Genomic DNA, 24,573 nt, shown 5'->3' with positions numbered 1-24,573 from the left:
TAAAGTCCAGTGTACCCAATCCCGGGTACGGGACCATTCACACTGACATTATCCCGGGTCGATTCCGGAATCAAGTCAGGACCCGGGTAGAGATCCCGGGATGTTCATCCCAGGATATTCTTTCAAGACCCTTTCACACTGAGCTAAATCCCGGGTTGATGCGCATTCATGTGCAAAAACCCGGGATATTTTTGCAAGTGTGAAAGGGGCATAAGTACGCGTAACATTTAACAAGGTAACCTGTAAATGCCCCGTGACCGAGATTACCGGGGATATCTGCGGACGCGCTCTGGGCACCTGCAGTTACTCTGGAACTATTAAGGCGCGAGCAAATAAAATATTTGTGGTTCAAATACCCCCACAAAACGCTACCACCGGGTATTGACTCTAATACTTCTAGGTGTTCCGACGACCTTTATGCACCAGTCTTTAGCAAATATGTCACAGACTATTTAGAAAAAGTGCTCGGCCGGGGCTCTGATCTTTATCTGCCTCGCTGCAAAGATTTGTGTGCACTCGGGGAAGTAAACAGTCGCTGAAAAGCTTCCTTTAAAGTGATAAGAATGCGGCCTGATTAAATCCATATTATGAGCCTGGAGAATTATGGTTTGCAAACACAGCTTCAGTTGGAAAACCTTGAAGCGGCCTATTTCTCCATTACTTAATGCACAAATAACTCTCCCTATCATGTTACAGGGCAAACATGCCTCGATTAGAAGCTATTTGATATCCCCATGTTTGGCATGTTTCATCCATGGCCGTATAAAGGACGGAACACAGCTGTTTTTGTACATTTTTCACACACACACACACACACACACACACACACACACACAAAAAGGCTGCAGTATGAAAAAAAAAAACCTAATTAGCTGCAAGCTATGAAAAGATGGAGGTTGGCTTTCATCTTCGGCGCTGATGGACGTTAAGTGGGCAAATGTCATGGAAACCCAACTTCAGAAAAACTTCCCGCTGCATTTACCGAAGAGTGGCAAAAAAAAGATTTTTTTTTATTTTTATCAGCCGAAAGCAGAATGTATTGTGCAAAAACACACACACACACAAATGAATCCATTTCATCCTTTTAATTCCAAATGCACAGTGATCTGGGTGGCCGGGGAGCAGTAATGGCCGCCTTAAAAAGGGACTATATCCCTATTTTCATTTTTCCAAACAACGCTCTTCGCACACACTATTCTAAAAAATCATGAGGTAAATTTTGCACCCGCTACGACCAATTCCCAGATACTGTGTGCAAAATGTGCATTAAACCAGCGACGAATCAGATATTTGCTTTCAAGGTCTACCTTGAAGCGAACTGCCGATTGGTTTGCTGCGATTCATTGGCATTGTCACCAATACGGACTGCGGCGTCCCCCGGGATTGCAGACCAGACAATGTGACAAGAGAGCGCTAAAAATGAAGCAAATTTGTGTCTGTCGGCAAAAAAAAGGGAAATATATGAGCAAGCTGTGACATTTTACATAACATAAGGGGTCGTCAATAAAAAAAATGTCTGTAATATTTTATAACATGTCACTATGGAATGATCACGTGTAGAGAGATAAAGTACCAGCCAATCAAAATAAACAACAGAGAGGTATGAGGCACCGTGTTGGAGAAAAAAAACACCTCATCTCCAGTATCCTGGGGTAGTAAAACGCTGCAAGGCAGAGAGAGGGCGAAGTAGCCTAAACCCTACAATTGTTCCATTGTAACACTGCCCCCATAACAAAACGTAAGGTCCTCATTAAGGTGGGAGAGAAATGCAGCCCATCCGCATTCCTCACCTGACATTGGTGAAAGAAGCGTGACGAATTAATGGGGGAATGTGATACGTACATGTCATGGCTTACAGCCGTCCAGTATTCCATCCATTTGTCTATTAAAACCAGCTACATTCCACCCCATCCCCAAAGCAGCGGTCCCAGATTAACGCTTTACGTAAGCGGACACATTCAGCAGCAACAGTTACACAACTTGCAGAATTGTGTTTAGATTTTAAATAGTGACAACAGTAACAGAACAGTAGAAGGGTGGCACATCAGAGTGAAACAGCCCCCCCCCTCCCCCCTCCTTAAACTCTTTTCTTGAATAACCAAGTCTTCAACGTGACCCCCTTCCCCTCCGGCACAATATCCTCTGCCCCCGAATGACCCCTTTTATTTCCTATTGCAGTCGCATGGCCTGAATTAATTCGGGGAAGAGAGGGATTTTAATGAATTCAACACAGACAATTTCAGTTGGAAAATAAAATGGGCAATTCGGGGACGGAGTATCACGTTACTGATTTTTATTTCTGGTCGAAGCTGCGCACATATCCGAAAGGTTTCGTGCACCTTTATTGGGAATATATGTTTCTTGCAGCTTTGCAGGTGCCAGATGTGCATCTACTGACACTGTTTATCGCTGTCACACTCTGCCTCCCCCTGCCCCCCTCTGCCTCTCCCAATCACTCACTGTCATGTAACATGTTGTAAATTTGGGTTGTGGCGGAGGAGGGGGGCCCCAAAATATATTTTTGTACCTGGACCCACAATCTCCGCCACTCCATAGAGACGTAGGGCCGGATGTATCAATCTTCAAAAAGTGATAAAGGACCATCAAGTGCCACCCTATGGTAATGACGCAGCCTGTCGCCCCCGCCCTTCACCCTACGTCTGCACATGTGCAGAAACGCGCAGACGCTCAACATCGGTCCTCCGTGCGTACGGAGGACCGAATAGATCTGAATAAGGTCCAAAGTGTAGAGTGATAAACAGCCAGCCAATCAGCTCCCACCTGTCATTTTTCAAACCAAGTCTGCAACATGGCAGGTAGGAGCTGATTGGCTGGCTGTTTATCACTCTCCATTTTATCAATTTTTTAAGCTGGATACATCTGGCCCCTGGCCTGTCCAATAGCGACGGCAATAACAGTACACTTACACGGCGGTGACTACGGAATACTGAAAGCTCTTGTACTGAGACCATCCATAATGCACAGGTGACAGCCAAGTTAATTACATCTCGGGTCTAACGAAATCCCACCGTTCCGCACCTTTGAAGACTAAATAAACTGGAATACCAGAGCGGCGCCCTGCAGCTGTCTATCGCTGCAGACTGTGGGACAGGGTCCTCCCACTCCGTCCTGTGATATTATCATGGGGGGGCAGGAGGATTTATTATTATGCAGGGTATAATTGTCACCACATAAGGGACGGTTATCTGCTAGCCAAGCCCTGGAAGAGCCTGAGGGGAGGGGGGGGGGGGGGGGGGGGGGGGGGGACCACACAACAGATCACTCTTGCAACTGCCCTGGATTGTGCTAAGGTGGACATGCACAGTGTCGACAATTGAAGAAGGACAACAGGAGCTTTTCCATTTTCCAGGTGTCAATTTCGACACCTGCACACGTGGATCACCAACTGTCAATCATGGTCATGTCTGCTTTTTTTGCTTGTGTCGACCTTTTGTCAATATCAACCTATTGGCTCTCTATCTCAGTGATGGCTAACCTTGACACGCCAGATGTTGTTGAACTACACATCCCAGCATGCCCTGCTACAGTTTTACTGTTCGGACATGCTGAAACTGATGCAGGGCATGCTGGGATGTGTAGTTCAACAACTGGAGTGTCAAGGTTAGCCATCACCGGTCTATATAGACACCGTAGTCCTGTCATGCGCTTACTGTTGTATTCAGAACTGAAAGCTTGTGGGCCAGGGGAGCTTACAATAAATCTGCATACCGTAGTCACATAGATCAGGTAAAAATGAATGCTGCGTTGGTGGACACCTAGAGCATTGATGACGTGTGCCTAGAGAGCACACACGCACACACACACGCGCGCGCGCGCGTAAAACAAGATATGTTCCGAAAACCATAACACGCTACTGACGGCAACAGTACCGGGTAACGAGGATACTAGCACAATGCCCGGTTATATGCATTTTACCGGTAATTAACACTAATCCCGGAGAAAAGAATAACCGCCGCACTGAATCTATAGACACCGCCATCAGACGCACGATTACAGATACATTAATGATGAATGAGGGGGTTCATTCATTCGCAGTACAGTGTATCTGAGCTCTGATTCTGTACTAATGGGTCTCGTATTAAGAAGAAGAAGGATTACACAACACATCTCCCTTTAGGCCTAGATAAAATCATCCGCTTTCTATAAAAATAGAAATGAATGTTACTCCACTGAGTGGGAACTCGCGGGAAACCAACTCGTGCCATTTAGTGGTCTATGTACTAAGCCATGGAGAGTGATAAAGTAGATAGGGGTATAAACCACCAAGTTCCCAACTGTCATTTTCCAAATGCTGCCTGTAACATACCAGTTAGGAGCGGATTGGCTGCTACTTCATCTCTCTCCGATAAGTCATTATCTTGTCCATACACAAATTTCACACCTATTTTAACCAATCCACTTGGCGCTCAAAGGGTTAAGGATCTTATTTGGAGTCGGCGTCAGCAAATAGCGACTATTATCGTCCGGCGCAGATCCATTGTGTCGTCTCTCTGGCTGATTCTGACTCAACTAATCAGAATCGGTCTTTGATTTCTCTACTGCATCCTAGAAAATGATAGACCGAATCCGATTGGTTAGGACTAAAGCATTTTTTGAAGGTTTTAATAAATTTACCAGAGTCAATTTGTCTGGGTCTCTATTTTGTATGAAATGAAAGGGCGGGGTTTGGCAGTAACCATGTGATCACACCGCACTGTTCCGTCTGGGAGTGTCGTGGGCATGCAATGGCGGATCCAGGGGAGGGACATTCAGGGAGATTTTCCCCTCTTTAACCCTCCTCTCTTGCAACGCTGGGGCATGCCATGCAGGGAGAGACCGCAAAAAAAAAAAAAAAAACATGAAAAACTCACGTCAACCTAATGCTTGTGTCAACATTCCAACCCTGTCAGGTGTCGACCTAAATAGGGTCGAACTAGGGACCGTATCCCGCCGAGGCACAAGGTTCTTTGTGCCTCATACCTCAGTGATGTTTCTAGTTCCTGGTGAATTCTGACCGGTTCAGCACAGGAAGCTGCAGGTATACCTGTATAGGGCGCTGTCTGATAAACCACCCTAATTTTGCTAAATAAACTGAACGTACGGCACAAACACTTTCTCCATTTTGAATATTTTAGCCCACAGCCATCCGGCTTCCACCAAGCACAAGCCATTGTGACCAGCATCTAATGAAGACTGGGCATTGTACTGCATTGTGGGTAGAAGCTGCTCTACCCCCTGAGCGAACACGAAACCCCAAACAAAAGGCGCAGAGAGCAGACAATGGCACTCTGCGATACCCACGTTTCCATGGGAACATCCCTACTAAATATATAACAGAGCTTATTAAATCCATCCCGGCCTCGTGCAGCTCAAGGAAAGCGATCCGTGTGCACAAGGCAACTTGAATCACTACGTCAAATATATATATACATATTTCAGAGTTAAGGGGCCCCTCACAAACATGGGGAGAACATACAAACTTCTCACAGATCGGACCCTCATTGGGAATTTACCTCATGACCCCAGTGCTGTGTGGAAGCAATGCTAACAACATACGGGCCAGATGCACTAAGCTTCAAAAGTGATAAACTGGAGAGTGATAAACAGCCAGCCAATCATCTCCTACCTGCCATGTCACAGGCTGTGTTTGAAAAATGTCAGGTAGGAGCTGATTGGCTGGCTGTTTATCACTCTCCATTTTATCACTTTTGAAGCTTAGTGCATCTGGCCCAGTAACAGTCACTAGCGGCTTGCCTCACCATTTGGAAGCTGTTGCCACTGGCAACCAGGAATAATGTGGGAACATAGAACTGGTCCCTCATTAAAATTAAATGTACACGCTCTTTACCGTAACCTCAACGCTGGACACAAAGACGCAGCATCAGTCATCCTGTTTGGTAAATATTTGACAACATGGCCGCACATGGGTAATATGATCCACAACAGGGTTAAGTGTTAGGGCACCATGTGGAGAAATCTCCACAGCAATTTAAATGGGTTTGTGTGCATGGGATAAGTGTAATTACACCAATAACTCTGTATGGAGGAACGAAGCATCACTATAGCCCGGTTTCCAAGAAAAACACCTAAAACTGGTGCAAAATGGCTCTAAAGTCCAATAACGGCAGACTTTACATCAATCTAATTTATTTGCATTTTAGTTGCCCTTCAAATGAAAGAGAAAGGGGGAAAAAATCCTGCTCTACCCTACCCTGGAAGGCTAACTATTATACAAAAGCGGAGAAAGTGCCATCACCGACTGGGTGATATGTTTACTAGAGCCGTACCAACCTGCTTACTTATGCAAAGCCCCAGCTGGTGGTGCGGAGAATAAAAGGTATGCATTCCAGAGTAGTCCCCCCCCCCCCCCCCAAGCCCAGCTCTACCCATTATTCACCATTCAGGCTGAGAGTTATAAGTTCCCTCTCTCCTCCGTCGTCGCAGACTTGGGAATCTCAACACCAGCAAGGGTCCCAGTAGCGCACAATGGCTCTCAGGACCCTCTCACGGGCACAAAGCGCTCTTTCAGGCAGACGTTGTGCCAATTAAATGCGTCCTAATAAGGTGCGCAAAGACTCAATGGGATGGGAGATTATTTTGTGCATAGGACCTACTGGGGGTGGGTTTAGATTAGGTCGACATGGGAAAAGGTCAACCTGGTTCTAGGTGGAAAGGTCACTAGTCACTAAAAGGTCGACATGGGGTTTTTCACTGTTTTTTGAGCCGACATGTGCCGACAGGCGGTATTTCATGCCCTAACATCCACTAGGGCCTGGTGGGAGAATAAAATAGTGTGCCGAGCGTAGCGAGCTAGGTGTTGTGGTGCACTTTAAACTGTCCATGTCAACTGTGTTGACATTCAGGTAAAAAACCCATGTCGACCTTTTGACTGTCGACCTAGACATTGTCGAACTAATGACCCGTCGAAATGATGACCTTTCCACCTAGACCCATGTCGACCTTTTCCCATGTCGACCTAATGACTGTCGACCATAATGCTGTAGACCAAATGACCGCATCCCCTGGTGGTGGGGGGCCCTGCTGTATACAGCACCTTAATGTGAGCCAAGATCGCTCCCATGCATTCTTTCGTACAGACTTGGGCTCAACTGCGGTCAGTACCCATCTTGATTGCGCCGGGATCGGCTTTGCCAGACATGTACTTTAATCATTGTACAAAACCAAAAGCGGTCTTCGGTTCTGTATTACTCTACAAGGCGGTGGGGACAACAAAACCCCTTCTTGGTGAAGAATAAATAAATGAAAAATGGTATTAAAAAGAAAAAGTCCTGCGGGGAGAAAATCAGGTATAATTAGGAACGATGGAAATTTAAACCACGATGATCAAACATCTGGATGGTATTTGTCTTGGGCGCAGGAGGAGGCGTGATCAGTCCTGTCCTTAACTCTTTCCATAGACGATGGGGCAGCGACACGATCGTTCCAAAATCATACTTTGCCCAGCTGCAGGGTGTGCTCAAAATATAGGGCATCCCAGATGTCCTGGGTTTGCTGCCGACCTGTGTCGGCAAACGCTCCTTTTGCTAAGCACAGAGATCTTTCCGGAACAGAAAACGAATATCGAAACTTTATTTGGTCTGGTGGATTACAAGTGTGTCGCTCCTAAACGGGACGGCACAAGCAAACAGGATTCTTTTGCTTCCAGCTATCCAGAAGAAACGCTTGGTACCAACAAACAGACGGAAGAGCTTTCAGAAGTTTTAGCGGTTTAAGGAAAAATGGGTCGAATTGTCTGTGCACCGGCTGCCCGTAACCACTTTGTGTTCTTCACCAAGGCACCAGAATCACACAACTGTGACAGATGCCGCAGTGCCATGGTAGTGAAAGGCACAGAAAAAATACCCATCATATCTGTGGTCGCTCGGGGGTGTCTAGGCAGCAATGCATGTCAGCCTGGCGCAGTCAGGGATAACCCGATGGCGGTCTATTGGCATACCATTCAACGAGGTCTAGGAACCACAATCTGCCTGGCGAATATACATAGTCCACAATTTTTGAAAGCTGGCAAAGAATCAAAGCTACAGAAACGTTACCAAGGGTAGTGACCAGTGGTACACCAGCTGCTGTGGAACTACACACCCCAGCCTGCCTTGCTTGAGTTTTGCTCTTACGGCATACTAGAACTGTTGCAGTGCATGCTGGGATGTGTAGTTCACAGGTTGCCTACTTAGTATTTCTCCATGCTGTACACACAGAACAGCGCGGAGAAGAGGACACAGGGACCGTCCTCTGCGGAGCTCAGAATCCCCCTCTTTATTTCTAGGCATCCTAACAACTGAACACAGATAGCGGAATACACAGAAAAGGGCCTCATTTGAAAACCGGTGACAATTTTGATCCCATCATCACCGTGCCTCAAACAAACCAACCGCATCCATGTACAACCAGAACATCTTACACGTAATGCACCGGCATGTGTGGCTCGTTGTGGAACTAAAAGTCCCAGCCAGCCACAAGCAGCTAAAGAACAGCTGGGCGCCACTGCCTGATCTCACACAGAATGCGGAACTATACAGAAATACGAATACAGAATCCTAGTCCACCTCAACATCCCATTTCCCACCACAGATCTGATTTTACGGTGGGCGTCGGAATAGGGCCAGCGAGCGTTACAGACCTTTATAACATGCATGCAGCTTATCAGTCCTGCTACAGCTAGTAGACTGGATTTGCTGCTGTTAATAATTCAACCTGGCTGGCGAGAACATTGCAGGCTCCCAGCGTACAGCCAGGGAAGCAGGACGGCTAATTACCGCCAATCCACCTTCCCCGCGCCACCCTCACACAACTTTTATCTGCGCAGGACAGCTGCACTCCTGCTTTTGAAGTAAAATGTCACTCTCGGCTAATGCAGACAGGCTTACATCACTAATGATGTCTCGTCCTTTGAAGACAGAACTCAAAGCCTAATTAAAAATTCAAATTCGGTCTCCTAAGCGCTGCTCGTTTGAACTGCCGTTTCCACTTGGACTTCACTCAAAACAAAAAAAAAAATTGCATTATTTGTTTTATGAAATTGAAAACGTCCAAGTGGAATTAAATGAGGTGGGGTGGGGGGCTCAGTGTTTTTGTTTTTGCAGTCCCGGAAAAGATTGTTGTATTTGGAGCAGAACCAGACGACAACGGCGTTAGACAGAGGGCGACTCACTACAATGAGCTGCGCTGGATTATTAATACTGTGCGGTGTTGACGGTCTGCAACAGAACAAGACAGCCTCAAGACAAGTCTCAACCCAGCCGCTTGCTAAGCAGCTGCACTCAGCAGGATGGTTATGGGTACACAGACCGTGTCTGAGTCGACACAAAATGGTCAACATGTGCAAGCGAAAGGCGGACAAGCAAAAAGTGGACACACGTTTCTCAATTTTGGGGGTATCCGATCGATAGTGCTAATGTTTTGTTTTTTTTTATACCGATTTGCTCTTACTTCATGGTGAAAGTGGGCATAGAGGAAGCGCAGTGAGCCATGCGCAAGGACGTGGTCCACTATACGGGTGTACATGTCAACAAATGTCGACATAGCCAACAACAAAAATGTGAAAACCGCACGTTGACCTTTTCCTGTGTCCACCATTTCCATGTTGACCTTTCGTCGGTGTCGACACAAACCATGTTCACCTTTTTCGTTTTCTACATAGTTGCCCTTTGACCAATAGTGGTCGAACTAATAATCCACTGCGCTTGGCACAATTTTCCGTTCCCAGAGTCACTGTGGATGGTAAAGTATGAAAGCTCCCCCCAAAAAAGGAAAAGAACCCAAAACACTTATGTCAACCTTTTCATGTGTCAACTACTGCCATGTTGACCAAACGGTGTCGACGGATTCCCAGTTGGCTATATCCGGGCACTATTTTATATGCAATATCCCCGTCACCTCCATTCAGCGACATATACTTCACACACACAAAAAAAAACTTTTGTGAAAATTCAGCCTATCAAATTGCTCGCAGAACTGTTGTGTTTTTGATTGAAAACTCCCAGCATTCCTTTCTGACCAGATTTACTGCCCGATACAACACAATGGGCTGAGCGGTGTTCTCTGCGTATGTCCAGACCGTAAATCATGGTGACAAATGAGTGCATTAGTCTGAGAGCACGTTCATGGGACAATGGGAATCATTGTGTCACTTGGAACCCCATCCATTCCGCCTGCCCACCCAACACGATGGACCTGTCTAACGTGAGTGGCCCACACACACATCCGCATGCGTGCGGCCCAACCATCCAGCCATTCCAGGGGCGGACCAAATGATAAGATCTTTTCTATAACGCGGTGTATTATATAGCGCTGTAACTATAAAATATCTGGCAATCAACAAGACTTCTACAAAAGGTATGAGGCCAGCTACGTGGGTACCCCAATAAGCTGCGCTACCCCTATCTGTGTCTATACTCTACACCGGGGAGGGACAAACTATGGCACCCCAGCTGTTATGAAACTACAAGTCCCATCATGCCGTGCCACAGTTTTGCTGTTAGGGAATGCTAAAACTATGGCAAGGCATGCTGGGATGTGTAGTTTCACTACAGCTGGAGGGCCACAGTTTCGACATGCATGCTCTACACAGACCAACTTTCCTCCAACCATCCAACTAGTTGGTTGGGCTGAAAATCTGGTACTGTATGGGGGCAAATGCCAATAAGCAATTTGCTCACAAACTCAGGACAAAAACATTCAGTGAAATTGTTTAAATCAAATCGGTCCAACTACAGTACATTGTCTGAGTGACAGTTGTCCATTTTCAGATTTGGGAAACAAATGACTTCATTACAAATTACATTTGCTCCCATCCAGTACCAGGTTTTTATTCCATCCAACCAACTAGTTGGATGGTTGGAGGAAAGTTGGTCTGATGTGTGGCCAGCACAAGTCATTCACATCAGCCTCTGCCCCGTTGGATCTTGGGGGTGATTCGGCTGGTTTGCAAAAGTAAACTCCTTTGACGGACAAAACCATGCTGCACTGCAGGTGGGGCAGATGTAACAGGTGCAGAGAGAGTTACATTTGGGGGAGTTATTTTGTTTCTGTGCAGAGTAAATACTGGCTGCTTTATTTTCACACTGCAATTTAGATATCAGTTTGAACACCCCCCACCCAAATCTCTCTCTGCTCTTCTTACATCTGCCCCACCTGCATTGCAGCATGGTTTTGTCCGTTAAAGAAGGAGTTTGCTTTTGCGAACCAGCCTGAATTAGACCCTATATTCTCTACCGCATGTATGTACAGACACCTTCCAACCTGGATGGGGTCAGCCAGCTATTAATGTTGCATTAGTGACTTTGCTTGTGGTTATAATGCATGACATAGAATTACAGCCCTGGGGTAACTATATTGTCTTTCACAAAGCGTCACAAACTTATGACATCGACTTCAGTGTAACTGTTACAACAGCGGCAGCCGCTGTTACTGGAGACCGTGGGTGCAGCTGGGCCGCGACAACGTACTGAACCATGTGCGACATTTCTACCTGCTGTTCGCGCAAAATAAAAGTAAAAACAATTGTATTTTAACATAAGTAAAAGTCTGGATTGCAGGGATAAAACCTGGGTGCCTTTGCTGGTCACAGTCGCAGAAGGAAGTTTAGGTTCCCCGAAAAATTTAATCCCCAAAAAGACGCAAATGTTCCCCTCCCCTATTAGGGATTCTGACACTGGCTAAACAGGCGGCTGATCTTTTAAAATGCAGCGGACGTTACAGGCAGGTTCCATTGCACCAAAGAATTAGACTGCAACAAACAAAAAAAGTGCAGGGGGGGGGGGGGGTGGTTATGGTCAAAGGAGAACATGAAAAACGGGGGAGCACACACGTTTCAGTCTCTGGAAGCTTTAGAGAGTTAATTCCACAGATGTATGTTATTAAGTTGCACAGACAGACCTCACCAGAATGATATCCCGCTGGAATTCTTACTGCCTGATTAGATCCCCCTTCTAGTGACGTCACAGAATAGTGGCCCAAAACAGGACGTGCCGTTAATGCTGCACACATGGGAGGACAAAAAGCTGAAATTTCAAACTGGCGGGGTCAATCAAACAGAAAATTAAAAAAAAACACACATTTGCAATATAATGATGTACCATGATCTCAAGATGCAAATCAACTGGCTGCAATATATATATATTTCATGCATGTTACACCCCAAGATCAGCTAAATAAATCCCATTCATTGTTAATTCCAATTATGCAACAAACAGCCGGCCTGGCAATATTTTGTTTGCAAGACAAAGCCAAAAACTGCAGGGGGGGAGGCCAACACAAGGAGGTATAATTCAGTGCTAAAACTGACCACTTTCAAAGATAAAAGGCCATTTGGGGCGAGCTCCCGCTGGCTGCATAGAAATGCATTCCAGCTAATCTCCAAAGCCTTTAAAACCTAATTGACTTGCGATTTCCCCAGTCCTTTCACATTCTGCCTTTTGCTGAAAGCCAATTTTATATTATTTATTATGATGACAGACACACACAAGAAAAAGGTGTATACAGTTGGTATATAAATGTTACTCAAGGCATTTTAAAAGGAATTCAGCAATTGTAGGGCTGGTATTTGGACTTGGAAGATTCTAGTTGACGATTTTAGCAGTCGCCCAAGACAACCAGAATGAACAGTTGATTGCAGGAACCGTAGACTGGAATCCAAATGTGGATTCCCACCCCCCTCACACACACACACAAAGTAACACAGCTCCACACAACTCCCGATTGATGTTTAAATCTCTTCCATCCTTATATTCTGTGCGCAGTTTCTTGCAGATAACATATATTGCACAGCAGATGGAAAAAAAAGAAACAGAATATTTTATCAGCCCAGAGAAGAGCACATATAGAATACGCGTTAACCAGCTAGATGCCAGCCCCTTTTCTCGATTCAGGGACTTACGCCGGGTACACACTAGACAATTTAATAAACTAATTTGGTGATAACGATAGGTCATTACGACAAATTCTTAAATGCACCTAGGTGTGTATGCACTGCGTCGTTAGCGATGCCGACATATGACTTTGCCGACATAGCCGACTGGGTCTCGTCACTATCTATCTCGCTGGGCAAACGCATGGTATAGAGTGCGATCATTGTATGAAGGTGCGAATATAATTCTGTGCCGGGCAATCTCCATTCTATTCTATATAGTGAAAGGCTAACGCTGCTTATCACCTCGACGGGGGGAATTCAAGTGTTTTGCAAGATGGCGGCCGATAAAGCAATTCAAGTGTTGCAATGTTTGGCTGCGCACAGCTTCTGGCGCTGACATTATTGTTACATTGTTGCATCATTTCATATTATTGTTTTAGCTTGATGCCGCTGCCACAAACTTGGACCTCCATGATTGCATTGAAAATAAAGGTACTTGTTTCCTAGAACGACCACACCGATGTTGATCGGGTCGGTCGCATCGATCGCATTGCATGCGACCAAATCGCATGCGATGCGACCGACGCGATGGTCCCAATTTTTACATTGATTGAAATGTGAATAGGGTCCCTGGGACCCTATTTTACATTGGATTCAATGTAAAAGTCTCCCCAGACCCCAATTTTAACCCCCTCAACGGCACCCCACGATTGACGGCAACCCGAAGCTTGGCGAGCGTAGCGCGCCCGCGAGAGGCGGCGGTACGCGTCCTCCGACCTTTTGATACCCCTACTATCCACGTCGGCGTGGAGTCGAGAATATAAAGTGTGGCGAGCGTAGCTAGCCACTGAGCCCGAAGCATAGCGAGGGGACACGTATAACTTCACAGGTATGCTCGCCACGCTTCGGGCTCGGTGGCTCGCTGCGCTCGCCACACTTTATATTCTCAACTCCACGCCGACGTGGATAGTAGGGGTATCAAATGGTCGGCGGACGCGTGCCGCCGCCGCTCGCCACGCTTCGGGTTGGCGTCAATCGTGGGGTGACGTTCACAATGGGGGGGGGGGGGCGCATATACAGTGTGAAATGGGCCATATTGGCCCATTTCTTCTCCCGATTACAATGTTAAAAATATTTTAACATTGAACCCTATGGCAAAATCGGGTGCATCGCGTGCCATGTCAATGCACCCGACCGACGCGATGGACCCGATTTTGCCTTTGCCGGCACAATGGACCTGATTTCAAAGGAAATCGGGTCCATCGGGGGTAATCGTGTACCTTAAGTTAAGGTACATGATTACCCCCGATGGTGGCCGTTCTAGGAAACAAGTACCAAAATAAATGTTTGGGTTTGTCACATGCAGGACACAACTGTGACCTTGTTACACAATGGCAATTATTTGTAGCCCAAGAGATGATGTACGCTAGATATATACACATGGAGAGGCTAGCGATGGGATACACACTGGATAAGAAGTATCACAATGCTTACTATAAATAGCCTGGGGGGCTAGCCTCCCACCCCCCTCACACAGCAGGACCACAGTATGACAAAAATAATATTCACTACAATACAGCCCCTCCCCCCAGGACTATTCAGTCACATCAATGCCCCCTGCCCCCCACACCGCCACATGCTGGACACTTACAAGCAAAACAATAATAGGAGTAAAGGAATAGATCAATAGCAGCCGTCTCTTCAGAGACCAACACAGTCTGGGCTGAGGATCCCCTAAACTTAATCCCTCACCCAGACACCCCAACATTACTGGTGACCCAATCGCTGCATCTATACAACAGAAACAAATTATCGCACCGAGGGCCCCAGTAACAGCAATGTATCACACTGAGGGCCCCCAGCACTAGCAACAATGTAACATGCCGGGATCCCCCAGTAACAGCAATGTATCACACTGAGGGCCCCCTTCACCATGAACAATGTAACGTGCCGGGATCCCTCAGTAACAGCAATGTATCACACTGAGGGCCCCCAGTACCAGCAACAATGTAACGTGCCGGGATCCCCCAGTAACAGCAATGTATCGCACAGAGGTCCCCCAGTAACAGCAATGTATCGCACCAAGGGCCCCCAGTACCAGCAGCAATGTAACTCACAAGGATCAGTGGTTACTGGGTCCCCCAGTAACACCAACAATTTAAAGCACCAGGGACACCAGTAACAGCATTGTAACGCACTGGTGTCTCCCAGTAACAGCAACAATATAAAACACCGGGGTCCCCCAGTACCAGCAATAGTGTAGCACACCGGGGTCCCCCAGTACCAGCAATAGTGTAGCACACCGGGGTCCCCCAGTACCAGCAATAGTGTAGCACACCGGGGTCCCCCAGTACCAGCAATAGTGTAGCACACCGGGGTCCCCCAGTACCAGCAAAAGTGTAGCACACCGGGGTCCCCCAGTACCAGCAATAGTGTAGCACACCGGGGTCCCCCAGTACCAGCAATAGTGTAGCACACCGGGGTCCCCCAGTACCAGCAATAGTGTAGCACACCGGGGTCCCCCAGTACCAGCAATAGTGTAGCACACCGGGGTCCCCCAGTACCAGCAACGTAACGCACCAGGGTCCCCCCAGTAACAGCAACATAACGCACCAGGGTCCCCCCAGTAACAGCAACATAACGCACCAGGGTCCCCCAGTAACAGCAACGTAACGCACCAGGGTCCCCCAGTAACAGCAACGTAACGCACCAGGGTCCCCCAGTAACAGCAACGTAACGCACCAGGGTCCCCCAGTAACAGCAACGTAACGCACCAGGGTCCCCCAGTAACAGCAACGTAACGCACCAGGGTCCCCCAGTAACAGCAACGTAAAGCACCAGGGTCCCCCAGTAACAGCAACGTAACGCACCAGGGTCCCCCAGTAACAGCAACGTAACGCACCAGGGTCCCCCAGTAACAGCAACGTAACGCACCAGGGTCCCCCAGTAACAGCAACGTAACGCACCAGGGTCCCCCAGTAACAGCAACATAGCGCACCAGGGTCCCCCAGTAACAGCAACATAGCGCACCAGGGTCCCCCAGTAACAGCAACGTAACGTACCAGGGTCCCCCAGTAACAGCAACGTAACACACTGGGGTCCCCCAGTAACAGCAACGTAACGCACCGGGATCCCCCAGTAACAGCAACGTAACGCACCAGGGTCCCCCAGTAACAGCAACGTAACGCACCAGGGTCCCCCAGTAACAGCAAAGTTACGCACCAGGGTCACCCAGTAACAGCAAAGTAACGCACCAGGGTCCCCCAGTAACAGCAAAGTAACGCACCAGGGTCCCCCAGTAACAGCAAAGTAACGCACCAGGGTTCCCCAGTAACAGCAAAGTAACGCACCAGGGTCCCCCAGTAACCGCAATATAACACACTGGGGTCCCCCAGTAACAGCAACGACGTAAGGCACCGGGGTCCCCCAGTAACAGCATTGTAACACACTGGTGTCCCCTAGTAACAGCAAGAATTTAAAGCACCAGGGACCCCAGTAACAGCATTGTAACGCACCAGTGTCCCCCCAGTAACAGTAACGTAATGCACTAAGGACACACCGGGGACCCCAGTCACAGTAACAATCTACAACCCCGGGGACCCCAGTAACAGCATAGGGAGCACCCCCACACACATACTAGGGCCCCCCCAGTACCTAAGGAGAACCCCATCCCAGGCCCCCTGTACCTGCATAGGGAACACCCCATCCCAGGCCCCCAGTACCTGCATAGGGAGCACCCACACACCCAGGCCCCCCAGTACCTGCATAGGGAGCACCCACACACCCGGGCCCCCCAGTACCTGCATAGGGAGCAGCCGCACACCCGGACCCCCCAGTACCTGCATAGGGAGCAGCCGCACACCCGGGCCCCCCAGTACCTGCATAGGGAGCAGCCGCACACCCGGGCACCCCAGTACCTGCATAGGGAGCAGCAGCACACCCGGGCACCCCAGTACCTGCATAGGGAGCACCCACACACCCGGACCCCCAAGTACCTGCATAGGGAGCACCCCCAGCTCCTCCGTGGACAGTCGCTTCATGTGAGCCGCCAGCAGCTGCGCCGCGTCCAGGATGGAGAAGTCCGAGTCTCCCCGGGCAGGTGTCCAGGGGGCAGCCAGGGAGCAGAGGACGAGCAGGCGGAGGGCAGCCCTCTCCCCCGGCCCCATGGCTCTCTCTGCACCCGAACTACTGCCGCAAACTTCTGCTGGGAAACTTCTCAGTCCCGGGCGGTTCCGGCATGGGGGGGACGGCTGCTGCGGGCTGAGGACGCTGCTGGCCGGGGAGCGGGGATCGCAATCAGGACTCCCGGGCGGCTCTCAGGCTCCGGATCCGCCAGAGTCCCGGGGAAAGTGCGAACTGAGGCGGCTGCGAGGAAGGAGGAGGGGGCGGGGAAATCACGGCCGGGGACTGGGGAGAGCAACGGGAGAGTGGGAGCAATGCTGCCCCCGTGCTGCAGACTGGGCTCACACAGGGGCCGGGGAAAGGGGGGACAGGGCTCACAGAGGGGCTGGGGCAGGGGGGACAGGGCTCACACAGGGGCCGGGGAAAGGGGGGACAGGGCTATCACCGTGACTAGGACAGGGAGGACAGGGCTTTCCTAGGGGCCGGAGATAGGGGGAACAGGGCAGGGGGGACAGGGGCCGGGGAAAGGGGGGACAGTCACAGGGCTAACACAGGGGCAGGGGGGACAGGGCTTTCATAGGGGCCGGGGAAAGGGGGGACAGGGCTCACACAGGGGCCGGGGAAAGGGAGGACAGGGCTTTCCTAGGGGCCGGGGATAGGGGGAACAGGGCTAACGCAGGGGCAGGGGGGACAGGGCTCACACAGGGGCCGGGGAAAGGGGGGACAGGGCTAACACTGGGGCATGGGGGACAGGGCTTTCATAGGGGCCGGGGAAAGGGGGGACAAGGCTTACGCTGGGGCAGGGGGGACAGGGCTTTCCTAGGGCCCGGGTAAAGGGGGTACAGTGCTAACACAGGGACTGGGGCAGGTGGAAACAGGGCTAACGCAGGGGGGACAGGGCTTTCATAGGGGCCGGCGAAAGGGGGGACAGGGCAATCACAGGGACTGGGGCAGGGGGGACACGGCTAACACAGGGGCTGGGGAAAGGGGGAACAGGGCTAACACAGAGGCTGGGGCAGGGGGGACAGGGCTTTCATAGGGGCCGGGGACAGGGCTTTCATAGGGGCCGGGGAAAGGGGGGGACAGGGCTAACACAGGGACTGGGGCAGGGGGGAACAGGGCTAACACAGGGACTGGGACAGGTCTTTCCTAGGGACCAGGAAAAAGGGGGACAGTGCTAACGCTGGGGCAGGGGGGACAGGTCTAACACAGGGGCTGGGGAAAGGAAGAACAGGGCTAACACAGGGGCTGGGGAAAGGGGGAACAGGGCTAACACAGGGGCTGGGGAAGGGGGGACAGGGCTCACACAGGGGCATGGGGGACAAGGGCCGGGGAAAGGGGGAACAGGGCTATAGCTGGGGCAGAGGGGACACGGCTCACACAGGGGCTGTTGGAGGGGGGGAAAGGGCTAACACAGGGCATGGGGGAGGAGGAACAGCTCGCACAGGGGTAGGGGGACACGGCTCACACATGGGCTGATGAAAAGGGGGGACAGGGCTAACACAGCACCCGGGGTAAAGGGGGATAGGGCTCACACAGGGAATAGGCAGGACAGCTAAAACCAGGGTTAGGGGGATAGGGCTCACACAGGGGTAGGGGTATACGGCTCACAGGTGCCGGAGAAGGAGGGACGGTGCTCTCACAGGGGAAGGGGGTACAGGGCTCACACAGAGGCCGGAGGAAGGGGGGGCAGGACTCACAGAGGGGAATGGGGGACAGGGCTACCACAGGGGCTGGGGAAGGGGTGGCAGGGCTCACACAGGGTAAGGGGGACAGGGCTAATGCAGGGGCTGTATAAGGGGGGACAGGGCTCTCACAGAGGAAGGGGGTACAAGGCTCACACGGCATAAGAGGTTACAGGGCTCACACAGAGGCTGGGGGCACAGGGCTCACAGTCACACAGTTTCTTGGGGAAGGGGGACAGAATCTCACAGGGGCCGGGGAAGGGGGGGACAGAGCTCTCAAAGGGGCCAGGGGAAGGTGGGTACAGGGCTCACACAGGGATGGGGGGTCAGGACGAACATGGGGGAAGGGGCCAGCGCTCACACAGGTGAAGGGGAATAGGGCTCTCACATGGGAAGGGGGACAGGGCTTACAAATGGGCCAGGGGAAGAGGGGACAAGCTCACACAGGGGTTGGGTAAATGGGGGACAGGGCTCACACGGGGAAGGGGAGGGCTGGGCTCACACAGGGGATGGGAGAAGGGGGGACAGGGCTCTCATAGGGTATGGGGAAGGGGGGGCAGGGCTCTCACAGGGTAAGGGGGGACATGGCTTACAAAGGGGCCAGGGGAAGAGGGGACAGGGCTCATATAGGGGCCAGGGACTGGGGGACAAGGCTCTAACAGGGGCTGAGGGAACATGGCTCACAGTAGGGCAAGAGGAGACTGGGATCACACCAGGGGAGGGGGGAAAGGACTATCATGGGCTAGAGAAGGGAAGACAAGGCTCACACAAGGGGAGGGGGGACAGGGCTCTCACAGGGGCTGGAGGAACGGGGGACAGTGCTCACACAGGGGAAGGGGGGGGCAGGGCTCACACAGGGGAAGGGGAACAGGGCTCACAAAGGGGCCGGGGAAAGGGGGGGGCATGGCTCATACAGGGGCCAGTGGAAGGGGAAACAGTGCTCACACATGAGCAGGGGGAAGAGGGCACTCACAGGTGTTGGGGGAAGGAGGGGGACACGGCTCACACAGGGGAAGGAAGGGGACATAGCTCACACGGGGTAGGAGGGGGACACGGCTCACACAGGGGTAGGAGGGGGACGTGGCTCACACAGGGGTAGGAGGGGGACGTGGCTCACACAGGGGGAGGAGGGGGACACGGCTCACACAGGGGGGGGGACACGACTCGCACAGGGGTAGGAGGGGGACCCGGCTCACACAGGGGGAGGAGGGGGACGCGGCTCACACAGGGGGAGGAGGGGGACGCGGCTCACACAGGGGGAGGAGGGGGACACGGCTCACACAGGGGGGGGAGGAGGACACGACTCACACAGGGGTAGGAGGGGGACCCGGCTCACACAGGGGGAGGAGGGGGACGCGGCTCACACAGGCGGAGGAGGGGGACGTGGCTCACACAGGGGTAGGAGGGGGACACCGTTCACACAGGGGTAGGAGGGGGACGTGGCTCACACAGGGGGAGGAGGGGGACACGGCTCACACAGGGGGAGGAGGGGGACACGGCTCACACAGGGGGAGGAGGGGGACACGGCTCACACAGGGGGAGGAGAGGGACCCAGCTCACACAGGGAGAGGAGGGGGACGCGGCTCACACAGGCGGAGGAGGGGGACGTGGCTCACAGAGGGGGAGGAGGGGGACACGGCATACTCAGGGGAAGAAGGGGGACATGTCTCACACAGGGGGAGGAGGGGGACACGGCTCACACGGGGAGGAGGGGGACACGTCTCACACAGTGGAAGGAGGGGGACGTAGCTCACACAGGGGGAGGAGGGGGACGCAGCTCACACAGGGGGAGGAGGGGGACGCGGCTCACACAGGGGAAGGAGGGGGACACGGCTCACACAAGCGGAGGAGGGGGACGTGGCTCACACAGGGGGAGGAGGGGGACACGGCATACTCAGGGGAAGAAGGGGGACATGTCTCACACAGGGGGAGGAGGGGGACACGGCTCACACGGGGAGGAGGGGGACACGTCTCACACAGTGGAAGGAGGGGGACACGTCTCACACAGTGGAAGGAGGGGGACACAGCTCACACAGGGGAAGGAGGGGGACACGGCTCACACAGCGGAAGGAGGGGGACACGGCTCACACAAGCGGAGGAGGGGGACGTGGCTCACACAGGGGGAGGAGGGGGACACGGCTCACACAGGGGGAGGAGGGGGACACGGCTCACACGGGGAGGAGGGGGACACGTCTCACACAGGGGAAGGAGGGGGACACTGCTCACACAGGGGAAGGAGGGGGACACGGCTCACACAGGGGAAGGAGGGGGACACGGCTCACACAGGGGGAGGAGGGGGACACGGCTCACACAGGGGGAGGAGGGGGACACGGCTCACACAGGGGGAGGAGGGGGACGTGGCTCACACAGGGGGAGGAGGGGTCACACAGGGGGAGGAGGGGGACACGGCTCACACAGGGGGAGGAGGGGGACGCAGCTCACACAGGCGGAGGAGGGGGACGTGGCTCACACAGGGGAAGGAGGGGGACACGGCTCACACAGGGGGAGGAGGGGGACGTGGCTCACACTGGGGGAGGAGAGGGACGCGGCTCACACAGGGGGAGGAGGGGGACACGGCTCACACAGGGGGAGGAAGGGGACACGGCTCACACAGGGGAAAAAAAAATCGATCTTGCAGTAGGGGTGATCTTCAGGTTCCGATCAGATGCGCATTCGACCGTGGATCGCATCGGACCTGATGTCAACAACATGCGATATGGACGCTTTTCATGCGATTTATCGCCCAATCGTATAAAAATTGCCCAAATCGCAGGTAAATCGCCCTAGCGTACAAGTAAAGGTACCTCAAGCAGATACAATAATTGCATTTTATCATCTTTCATTAAGTACAATGGGGAACAATTATTTTTTCCTGCCAAGGATCTAAGATCAGTTTGCGAGTACTCGCCGGTCCTGTTATCGCATTATATCTTCGCTGTGGCTGATTTGGCTCCAGTTACGAAATGAATGAATTTAAATAAATGATATGTGAATTCTGGTCTCATTGCTCCCATGCACGTTCGGGCGCACCGGGCGGCATTTAGAGGACCCACAAAGCTGCGAATTTCGCAGCTTTGTGAGTCAACCAGAATCACCCCAATGTGTGCAATGATTTACACATATACAGATAGAGCTTTTTATATATATGGCATCTCGTGTTGTAGATTAAGGGGCCCTTTAGTGTTCTACTTTTAAACAATTTGGTCCAAGATTGTACTTTAGTCACTTTTCTAGGCATATTGCCTTACCTCGTGGCGTTTGTATAGATAATAATAATAACTGTATTTATATAGCACTCTTTCTCCAATAGGACTCAAGGTGCTTCGATAAACTGCTCACCCCAAAAAGTTTATTTTGGCCTCCGAATAGTTGATATAGCACCATCCACGCTGTATAGCGTTACTGGCTGGAAGGGGGTTTAGTGGTTAGTAGTAGCTGGAAAAGTCATGTTTTAGGGAACCCTATACCCCAAATTCTGTCCGCATAGAAACTGTGCACCTGTAGGCAGCTGTGTCTGACTGATAAGAACTCCAACGTGCCTTCACGATACCAAATAATTGTGGGGTCTATGGGCCCAATTCAGGTTGACTCGCTAAGCAGCAGTCCTTCAATGCTTAGGGAGCACAATGTCGCCCCGCTGAACAGCCGTTCCCACAGGTGCCCGAAACCCTTCCCTGCCATTCGAAGAGATGTGTTCGCTAACACCTCCCCTCGCATGGTCCCTGGGCTTCGAACACAGTGATGTCACCTGTACCTAAGGTACTGATAGGCTGCTTCCTCATTATTGGTTCACTGACAAAATGGCCGCCTCCATAATGAATAGTGACAGGAATATTTCAGTCATGACTTCAAAACTGTCTGAGATACTGTCCACAGCAAAAGTCACATGAGTCATGAGCACGCTACCATGGAACTCCATAGTAACATGAGTGTTTCCCATGGCAACCACGTTCTGAATAGCAAATACCATATTAAAATACAAAAAATAATCTTACACGTACAGCAATTGTATACTCTCCCTGTATATGACAGTACATAAAATTTTAACGTACCCTTGTGCGATCGGCAAGGACATTTCATGTCGGGGTATGCGCGGCCCTCCGTACCATGCAAATTTCCTTAAACCTTCTCCGCTCATGTATTTTTAAATATTTTTCTTCTTTCTTGTCCAACATTTGCAGTGAGATCACATTTCCTGCTCATCGCCTCAGCAACCTCCGAGATCCCACACGTCTGTGGAGATTTGCACGGAACTTGCTGCTTGCAAGTAGAATACAAACTGGATGTGGAGCCGTGCGTCCAGGCTGCAAACAACACGGACTTATGCATGGGAGCACTAATGAACACACATGTGTATGTCAGGGCCGTCTTATCAGCTTTGTAGACCCTGGGCAAAGCAATTCACGGAGGCCTCTAGCCACCCATTCATGGGAATACGTTTATAAAAATGTATTTAGCCACTAGGCCTGCTAATACCCCTTTCACACCAGAAATGCAGGGACAAACCCGGGACAAGCAGGGACATTCCAGGGTTTGGACCCATTCACACCAGAAATGTCCCTGCATTTTATGGAGTGTGAAGGGGGCGGGAAGGAGGCCGGAAGGAGGGGGGAGGAGGCGGGCAGTCGGCGGGATGACGTCGGGCAGTCGGCGGGATGGCAGCGGAGGTGGACAGGAGGTGGGGAGAATATTCACCCCGGTTGCTGGTCCTCCGCACAGGCCAGGGATCCACACAGGCGGTGGCTCAAGTGACGGGACATGCGGCAGATGAAGATGACGCAGCTCTCCGGCGTTGTCACTGCCGCCGGAGAGCTGCGTCATCATCATCCACCGGCTGTCCTGTCATTTGCGCCCGCCGCCTGCATTAATTCCCGTCGGACAGGACACGGAGGACACGGCAACCCGGGTAAGTATACCCTTCACCTTTCACACCAGCCAGGTCCCCGTGTTGAACCCGGGAACAACCCTGCTACCTAGCCGGGTTGGATTGCCGGCAAATTAGCCCGGAAATTTGTCCCGGGTACCTTTCACACCAGAGGTAGTACCGGGTTGTTCCCGGACTCAACCCGGGAATTTAGGCTGGTGTGAATGGGGTATAAGTGTGTGCAAGCAGGGCCATCTCTCCCATTGGGCTCAGTGGGCCCAGGGGCCCCAGTATTCTAAGAACCCATGGCTGATAAACCTTCCTGTCCCCCTGGACTGACAGTTTATATGTTGCCTCACTGTTGCATGATATTATGTGGCCACCTATATTATTATGTGGCCACCTAAAGTGATTAGGCCACGCCCCCAAAAATCTTAGGGGGGGGGGCTCTAAAGTCATAGAGGGAGTATTATAGTCACCCCCCCCCCCCCCCCCCAGCAGCACACACCTACCTACAGCATGTGCTGTGCTGAGCTCTCACTGTCAAGCTGTAGGTGTGTGCTGCTACTGCTGCTGCTCGGGAGGGATGGAGGGGAAAGGGGGGATCGGACCAGGGCCCCCACCGGGACCCTCCAGCAAGCCTGGAACCGGGTAATTAGTACCTGCTCCCCCCCTCCCCTCTCAGCGGCCCTGGAATTGCTGATATCATCGTGGGATTCCGGAGGGGTAAGTATTTAAGAAATGAGTTCAGTGTGTGGACTCGGGCACGTGTGAACCGCACACACTGCACCCATTATAAATACACCACTGCGGCTCTGACATTTACATCTTTATTCCCATGAATAGGTGTGTAGGGGCCCCAGTGCATTGCTTTGCCCAGGGGCCTATACTGCTGTTATGATGGCCCTGTTTCCTCTGGTGGAAATGTACTTTCCAGCAGATGATTGGTTGTCAAATTTTAATCTTAGCACTATCGGCCTGGACATATATCATTGTGTGTGTTGACAACAGGAACGAAGTAAGGGAGGGGCGAC

At 51.4% G+C, this 24,573-nt stretch overlaps 1 protein-coding gene across 2 annotated transcripts in view; it reads right to left on the bottom strand.

Annotated features, from left to right (window-relative positions):
- Nucleotides 1-17,292, bottom strand: part of CACHD1 (cache domain containing 1) — an 80,392-nt gene extending 63,100 nt beyond the window's left edge. The window contains exon 1 of one of the 2 annotated variants that reach the window (XM_083157685.1): nt 16,864-17,292. In XM_083157685.1, the coding sequence (XP_083013811.1) occupies nt 16,864-17,034 (171 nt within the window). In that variant the 5' untranslated portion in view covers nt 17,035-17,292. Of the gene's footprint in view, nt 1-16,481; nt 16,491-16,863 lie in introns of those variants that run through there. The other variant, XM_083157686.1, reaches the window with a different exon arrangement.
- Nucleotides 17,293-24,573: the final 7,281 nt, after the last annotated feature.

Source organism: Crinia signifera, chromosome 8, assembly GCF_055691185.1.
Source record: "Crinia signifera chromosome 8, ASM5569118v1, whole genome shotgun sequence".
Classification (NCBI taxonomy): Eukaryota; Metazoa; Chordata; class Amphibia; order Anura; family Myobatrachidae; genus Crinia; species Crinia signifera.
The sequence above is the reverse complement of the archived record's forward strand: the minus strand, read 5'-3'. Positions and strand labels throughout refer to the sequence as shown.